This window comes from Talpa europaea (genome assembly GCF_964194135.1).
Source record: "Talpa europaea genome assembly, chromosome: 5".
Lineage (NCBI taxonomy): Eukaryota > Metazoa > Chordata > Mammalia > Eulipotyphla > Talpidae > Talpa > Talpa europaea.
Window position 1 is genome coordinate 27,376,170 of NC_140071.1, and position 8,394 is coordinate 27,384,563.

At 55.5% G+C, this 8,394-nt stretch overlaps 1 protein-coding gene across 1 annotated transcript; it reads right to left on the reverse strand.

The window, feature by feature from the left end:
- Window positions 1–248: 248 nt before the first annotated feature.
- Window positions 249–6,900, reverse strand: MCIDAS (multiciliate differentiation and DNA synthesis associated cell cycle protein; the record flags this gene model as incomplete). Its single annotated transcript, XM_084234161.1, has 7 exons — window positions 249–689; window positions 928–1,038; window positions 1,651–1,874; window positions 2,429–2,501; window positions 6,354–6,445; window positions 6,597–6,699; window positions 6,784–6,900. The coding sequence occupies 7 exons, from the start codon at window positions 6,898–6,900 to the stop codon at window positions 249–251; spliced, it is 1,161 nt and encodes a 386-aa protein (XP_084090287.1).
- Between the last annotated feature and the right edge of the window lie 1,494 nt (window positions 6,901–8,394).

An 8,394-nucleotide genomic window follows, 5' to 3' on the forward strand; every position in this document is an offset into this window, starting at 1 on the left:
GATGTGAGTGTGTTCTCTCTCTTCCTCTGAAAGGGGAGGAACTATACAAATTTTGTACCAGAATTTTATAGTGCTTTCGTATAAAGATGCTTGGGGAGGGGAGTGGGGAGCATTAGTTTTAGGGTGCAAAGCCCTGCTGGGGGAGTTCTGAGAAGCCAGACTCAGGAAGGAGTTTCGCTACCCCGCGCTTAGTCGCCAGGCACTTCAGTCAAGATACAGGGCAGTGTTTGGGAGACCCACGGCCCAGTTCAGCTGGGGACCCAGCGGAATTTGTAACCCCCGCTGGCTGTCCGGATGGTGAAGGCATTGCCCTGGGGGAAGGCGAGGGTTCGGATGGTGCTGTGGCTGCGGATGGGGGTGCTGAAGGAGCCGCCCTCCTGCAGCTCGCTGTGGCTCAGGTTCAGCGCGCTCCGGCTGCAGTCCGTGCGCAGCCCGCGGAAAGCGCCGTGCAGATTCCCAGGCCTGCAGTCCTTGCTCCCGGGCTCGGGCTGGAGCCGGAGTCGCTTGGAATCGCTTCTCTGCAGGGCTTCATCGCAACGCTCAGAAATCTCCCTCAGGATGGCGTCCACCTCCGCGCCGTCCTGACCCGCCGCGCTGAACAGCTCCTCCAGGCTCCGCTTGGCCGTCGCCTTGAGCAGGAAGGGCTGGGCCGCCGCTCCGCACTCCCGGGACTGCGTGATCATCAGCTTCTGCAACACACGGGAGGAGCGCCGCCCTGGGGCCAGCCGGACTCGCCCGCCGCGCGGCGCCAGGGAGCCCCGGGGCCCAGCAGCAACCCCCGCGAGCGACTCAGCGAGCTCCCAGCCACCCTCGGTGGCTGCCCCAGTCTCCGCTGGACCATCCCAACCCCCGGAGTGGGTCAAGGGGAGGGCGGTGCACAGGCACATTTCTGATCCAGCAGGTCCCGCGCGGCGGCGCCACACTTACGTCCAGCACCGAGGCCAGGTGCCGGGTGCGACTGGCGAGCTCCTTGAGCTGCACGTTGCGCTCCTTGAGCGAGGCGATCTCCTCCTGTTTCTGAGTCAGCGTCACGTGCAGCTGCAGGAGGAGAAGCAGACCCTCAAGGGTGGGCCGCCAAGCCGGAGCTCGGGATCTGCACACTCCGCATGAATTAAACCCAGACCCTGGGGCGCATCAGGAATGGGCGTGCACACTGGCGAGGATAATCCATTTTCGTTATCTGACATCTTTTTAGACAAACTGTATCTCAGGAAATCTTCAGCGTAGCGTGGTGGTGAAGAATATTGCTTATTTAGGCAATAGGTAAAGGTAGGTTCTGCCTTTGAGGTTAGCCCCTGAATCCTCGCTTTTCTTATCTGTAACGTGGGACTGGCAAGAGTATCTGGCTCAATTGTTGTGAGTATTAAATGGAGGAGAAAGTAAAGTGGTAAGCACAGTACCAGACATAGATAACACTCTAAAAATATTGGTTAAAAAAAATAAAAATATTGGTGCTCTTACTTAAAAAAAAATCTCCTGCGGTGGGCTTATTCCCATTTAGGGGAGGTGGAAATTGAGGTACAGTCCCTAAGTGAGCGACAGGCCGGTTCACCCACGTCCACAGGGGTCCTTTCCTCCTCCTCCACGCCCTGTCCCCGTCCCCCCCCAACCCCACCCCCGGATTCCTGGCTGCCAGCCCAGGGTCCCTACTTGGTTATTCTCCACGAGGGCGTCCCCCAAAGCTCTCTGGTTGTGGTCGGCCACCTCCTTCCAGTACTGCTCCGGCGCGGGCACGTCGGGAGGGCGCGGGGGCGGTGACTGCACAGCAGAAGGTTCCAGATGCGGGGAGAGACAGTGCCCAAAGGGCAATATGTCGCAAGGAGAGAAGGGGATGTCTCCGCCGGCCAAGGGAGGCGACATCAAAGACGATGAGTCTGAGGAAAAGCGGGAGCTGGGTTTGCAGCCTCAAACTCGCTGCCAGCTAGCTACAAGGACAAAATGCCAGGCCAGATGTGGTTTGTGTGGAGATTTTCTTTATTAAGTAAAGCACCTCTCTGCAACCCCTGAGAGTCCCAGGTTCTTCCTGATACGCCGCCCATGCACAGCAGATGTTCAGTGTGTAGCCTTAAGCTGATCTGATCTGAAACCTCCAAGGGGACTAGGGTAAACATGTCTGCAGTCACACAAGCCCTCTGCTTTGCACTCTGCTGTCACTCAACCTCTCCCACACACACCACAGCCGAGAGAGTTTCCTCTCCCAGCGCTCCCACCCGCAAGCAGAGCGCGCTGTAGATTCATGCTGCGGTTCATCTGCTCCACTAGGAAGGGTGGAGGTAGCATAAATACGAAGAGTCTGACCCTTGGATGAGTTGCTGGTCCAGGTGCTAAGTTTACCACCTTTACTACGAAATCTGAACTGTCTGATTGGGATGGGGGACACCCCTCACCCCCCAGGCGCCGCCACAACTGCGAGGAAGACTACACTTACTTGCTATGAGATCATCCACCGTGTCTCTGAAATCCTGCAGATCGAAGTCCGCGGCGGTTGGCAGGCACTGGTTCTGAAGTAAACCAGACAAGTAAACTAGTTAACGTGGAGCCTGGCAGGGGCGGAACACTTTCTAGGTCTGCAGGCCCTAGCGTTTGCAGCTGAGCCTCCTACCTGAAAATCAAAGCCCCGGTCTAGAAGCGGTACCCAGCAGGTTTGCACCGCTGAGAAGCGGGGCCCAGTGTGCCAGGGTCTTGCGGGGCACTGAAACTGTGCCCGGTGGTGTTTCTGGCGTCGGTCCTTCCACGTGCCGCACGGTGACCCCCGCGCGGCCACCAGCAGCTGGCACAGTCCCTATGCCGCCTCCTGGGTCAGCCACCAGCCCACAACTGCACCGGTGCAGCCCGGCGCCTTCCACGCGCTTTCGCTCAAACTCAGCGCCAACTTAGCTCGGAGCCATTGCTCTAAAAGAGAGAGCTCCCGCGAAGACCGGGTCCCCTGCCCTACCTCCTTCCCCCACCAGACAAGTTAGTTTCCTTGTCATCCAAAGCAGTAACTTGAGGTCAAATATCCCGCCAAGACTCAGTCACATCACCAAACCATGCCCTCCCCAGAAGGGAACGCAAGGAATAGGCTAAGGTTTGAGAGGCCAGGCTGCTAAAAAAGTGTTTCTGTTCAACTTGCAGCAGGGGTGGCCTCCATTGCTCCTTTTAGTTTCTCAAAGCATTGAAGTTGACCTTTCAGGTATATAGATCAATGCCTCCAACATCTTGAACTGGACACCCGCCGGGTGCCTGCAAGGTGCCTGGGTGCAAAAGCGGGGGCAGTAAAAGCTGCCAACCAAGGACTCTTATTCCTAATTCCTGGACCTTTGGTGTCGACAATACTCTTTAACATCATGTCACTCAGTTAATTCTCACACCAGTGTGGGAAGCAGGTAGGGCCTTCCCAGATGGAGAACCTGACAATCAGTGAAACTTATTTTTTTAAAGATTTATTTATGCATACAAGAGCTGGGGTATAGGCCAGAGGTGTGGGGGGTGGAGGATTCACCAGAGGCAGAGTGATAACAGGCAGATTGATCCGAAGTACACTGCTGAAAGGTGCAGCAGGGGAGTCAGGAGAGGTCTGCTGCGCCATGTGGGCTGCTCCCTGGCTGTCTGGAATCAAACTCCTGCTGCAGTGGCTGAGGATTGCTTCATAGGTTGCGTATTAACCCTTGCACCACCAGGAAGGCCCCAATCTGTGAAACTTAATTGCCCAAAGTCACCCAACTCTGAAAAGTAGAGTTAGGGCTCCTGCCCCAGAATGATGATACCTATTGCAATCCCCTTTCCTCTATCAGGGAAAGGGAAAGCAGTCTCTCCAGGGGCATAGTGGGCCAGGGCATACATAAGTGCCCACCAAAAATATGAGTTCCACTGATTCCATTATTATTGATTCATTCCTTTCTGATACTCATACTTCTCAAAAGTCCTTTCCTAGTCAAATATTTCTGAGAAGGGGAATCTGTTCTAACCCTAACTTCAAAGAATATACAGGTAAAGTTTTCCTTAAGGGGATGAGCCTCTAGCACCAATGAGAACTGAGAGGGGGAAAGGAGCTTAGAATAGAAGGACTAAGGGCCCCAGACAAACCCTGAAGCACAACTTCTGCTCTGGTTGAATGAATCAGAAATGAGATATTTTCCAAGGACTGAAAAGGTCTCCCTCTCCTCTCAGTGGAGATGGGGGGAAAGCCCTTACCACGGGGAGACCAGGAGGCTTCCTGACTTGCACAGACAGGTCCTAGGAACTGGGGCCCAGGAAATGTTTCTTCCCCTGAGGCCCATTGTGGACTCCAAACACTTCTAAAGCACTTCCTCTCTGTGCCCAGCAGGAAGGAGGCTGGGGACAGGGTGTGCACAAGCCAGGGGTTTCCCCCAGGGGATCTTCCCCAAGAGGCCTCTCTCCCTCTGCACTAGCTCTGTCTTCCCAGGAAAAAATCCGGACCTCTTAAACAATATGATATGAGCTCTGTGCTTGCAACTTACCAATTTGGCCAAAATCTGGCATTTATCCAATTACAACAGCAATCCCAGAATAAGACCAATACAGAACAAGATGTCCAATTTAAGTTCAATATAGTTAAGCAAAAATTCAGCAAAAGCCTGTTTGGATTTTATTTTTTGAAAGATAAATGTGTTGGGGGCCTCCCTGGTGGCGCAAGGGATTAAGATGCAACCTATGAAGCTATACACAGCCACTGCAGCATGAGTTTGATCCCCAGCCAGAGAGCTACCCATGTGGTGCAGCAGACCTCTCCTGACTCACCTGCTGCTCCCCTCAGCAGTGTATTTCAGTCAATCTACCTGTTCTGTTCCCCATGCTGTCTCTGGTGAATCCTCTCCCCCCCACCCCCTGCACTTCTGGCCTGCACCCCAGTTCTTGTATGCATAAATAAATCTTTTAAAAAACAAAGATAAATGGGGCATCCCTTGTGGCACAGGGGTTAAGCACCACACTATGAAGCAATCCACAGCCTCTGCAGCATGAGTTCGGTCCTATGCCAGCCAGGGAGACACCCACATGGTGAGGGAGACCTCTCCTGTCTTGCCCACTGCTCCCCTCAGCAGTGTATTTCAGTCAGTCTGCCTGTTTTGTTCCCCACTCTGTCTCTGGTGGACACACACACACACCCCCTGCATCTCTGGCCTGTACCCCAGCTCTTGTATGCATAAATAAATCTTTTTTTAAAATTAAAGATAATTAAATTAAAGATAAATGTGTTGGAGTAAGGAAGAGAGTAGGCCTCTGGGTCAGCTGAAAGATGCTCAGGCATTGTCTTTCCTTATTTGAGATTCCAGATCTAAAAAGAACAATCAAATGGCTTCTGCAGGACAATACCCACTCCCACCCCTTGTCCTTCACAATCACCTATCCTGACTCCCCCAGCTTATCCCCAGGTTCTAAAAGGCACATAGAGGAAGCCCAGGAGTCTTTACCACGAACCCCAGTTCTGGTAAGTGGGGATATCTTCTGAAGAGTTCTATGCAGGACCTGTCCCCATGGACCTTGTGTCCCCATGTCCACAACACCTGCTGCTGGAAAGCTGGAACTGGCATTCTGCTTTGGGTTGCATCTAGATAAGACCCCCTGCCCTTCTGGTCATGGGCAACACATGGGTGAGCAAGGCTTATGGCACCAGACACCAGTGCTGCGAGGCTCCATTCTGTACCTGGCCATTGTCAGCCCTGGCAAACAGTGGACACACAAGTAATAAGACAAACTTATTGGGAAAAGAAAAAAGTCAAATTCCTCGTGCCACCTGAGGATAAATGACCAGAATCTTTGGAAAGGGAAAAAAAGACTTTTTAAGTGTTCATATGTTGAAGAGTCATCTCTGAAGAAAGAAGCATTTTCTGTTAGATTTCCTCCTAGTCCCTGTCCCTCTCCCCACCTACTCCAAATGTAAATATTCTTCTCTAATCTTGAGCAGAAGCTATCCTCAGATCTGCACGCTCCTTAGATACCCATGGGATGAAAATCCTTAGTGAATGGCCAGAAAGGGAATGTTAAGGTAAGGGACAGGATGTGATCAGGGGTCCAGCGCCTGGTCCCTCGGCGGGAAATCTGCACGTTGCTCTGTCGTAGCACCAGGGAACAGACGGGGAGGAGAACGGGAGGCTCATGCGGCAAGTGAGCCCTCCAGGCGAGCCCCCCTGTCGCTAGTTGGTCACAAATGCTCTGGGCAAGTATACGACACTAGCGAAAAGGAGCAAGTTCAGAGCCCCCAGGTTCTGGTACCCGCACGACGTCTCCCTCACCGGCGATTGGTACTTGCGCTCCCCGCCCCAGCCGACCCTTCGCGGGATCGAACCCCTGACTCGGGAGAGGAGTGTGAGCCGCCAGGGGTCGCCCGAGGCTCCCAGAGGAAGGGCTGGTACCTGCGAGGCTGCCGAGTCACCACTAGGCGGCGCGTCGGGCCCGAGGAGCGCGGAGCAGTCGGCGAGGTCCTGCAGGTCTATGGTGGTGAGCGCTGCGCGGGGAGAACCGGAGACACGCGCCGGGCGGACCCTGAGCCTCCCCGCGAGGGTGCGACCTCGGCAAGAGCAGCTCCTCCGCGCCGCGGGCGCCCCTCCCACTCGCCGCGGGGCCCTCACAGGTGACGCCGGGGCGTCGGGGCTCACCTGGCAGCGCTGCGGGCTCCGCGCCCGGGGGGTCCTGGAACACCGGCACCGACACCGCGCCGTCGGCGCCGCACCCCGGGAAGAGCTTCCGAGGAGGCGCGAGCTAGCCGGGCACAGAAACAGTGCGCGTGGTCACCCTCAGCGCCAGGCGTGCGCGGACCCCTCCCGGCCTGGCCCGCAGCCCCACCTTTCTCTCCAGTCTCCCGGCTTTGCCGAGGGGCCGGCCGGGCAGCTCCAGCATCCTGTTGGGGCAGATGCTGTCAAAAGCCCGGCGCCCCGCCGCGCCGCCGCCGCACGCCTGCATCCCGCCTCCGCGCGCGCTCCGGGCCGCGAGCTCCGCGCCGACTGCCCGGGGGCGGCGGCCGGGCCGGGGCGGCGATCCGCGGTCTGCAGGCTCGGGAGCCGCCCGGAGGTCGGGGCCGGCGCGTGGCCGGGGTGGAGCCAGGCGCGGCTGAGGAGGTGCCTCGGGAGGGCCGAGCGGAGGGGGAGGCCCGCGGCGCAGGAGGGCCGGCTGGCGTCTAAGCGCCAGAGGTGGCGCCTTCAGCCCCGGACAATCTGCGCGCGGGCGGAGGCGTTAAGCCCAACCTGGCAACGCGGCTTCCCCCGGGAGCCGCCAGAGCCGGGCCCGGGCCCGCCAGCGCCCTTTTGGCCCACGTTGGCGCCGCCCGCTCCCCGCTGCGCCCCCAGACCGCAGGGAAGTAGGGGCGGCCCGGCCCCTCCGGCCCTGGAGCGGGTTACAGGCTTCCGATTATGGACAGCCGGGAGAAAGACTTAACACTTTTTTAAAAAAGATTTATTTATTTGTGCATACAAGAGCTGGGGTACAGGCCAGATATGCGGGGGGTGAGAGGATCCACCAGAGACAGAGTGGGGAACAGAACAGGCAGATTGACCGAAGTACACTGCTGAGGGGAGCAGCGGGTGAGACAGGAGAGGTGAGTCTGCCTCGCCATGTGGGTTACTCCCTGGCCGGCCAGGTATTGAACTCGTGCTGCAGAGGCTGCAGATTTTTTCATAGTGCTGCACTTAACCCCTTGCACCACCAGGGAGGCCCTGAAAAAGCCTCTCTTAAAAGTCTCATGCTTCTCTTTTATTTGCACCTATTATCTGGATGAATAAACAAGATATCACTAACAGTGAACAATGTGGGGCCCAGTTGAGTTGGTCTGTTAGAGTTGGCCTGGTATAAGGCTGATGGTGAGGAGCTCTGGCTTTGGGGTGGCAGTGCCTGAGGAAAGATCAGAACCTATGAGGACATCATGAACCCCTTTCTTTAGGAAAAATAAACCCTGACTTCAATAGAGTTGCTATGAAGGTGGATTATTTATGTGACTGACGCTTCGTATGGATCCATTAATGTTGTTGCTGTTGTTTTAAAGAGACTTTTTAGCTGCACTGCCAGTCTACAGTAGGTGGCTGTCTTCAGGCTTCTCTGGTTCTGGAGTAGCCTACCTACTACCTGCGCTGGTATTCTTATCAAATTCCCAGTCTGCAAAAGAAGTAGGGGAACTCTTCGCGGAGTTTTTGGGAGACCTCTACACATCAACACCATCACAGATTTTCTAGAACAAGCCCATGTTTCACCAATGAGTTACAAATTGGGGTGGAAAAATATGGGCATTGGATGTAAAAGTATACAATAGATTATCTGTGGCAGCAGTTGCTGGAATAGCATGATTCTATGCTAGACTCCCAGTCTGGATCATTCTGGAATCAGGTCACCCACCCCAATTTTGGCTGGGTGGTAAAGTAAATGCGGGTGAAGACAACATCCCAAATCATTCTTTTGTTGAAAGCC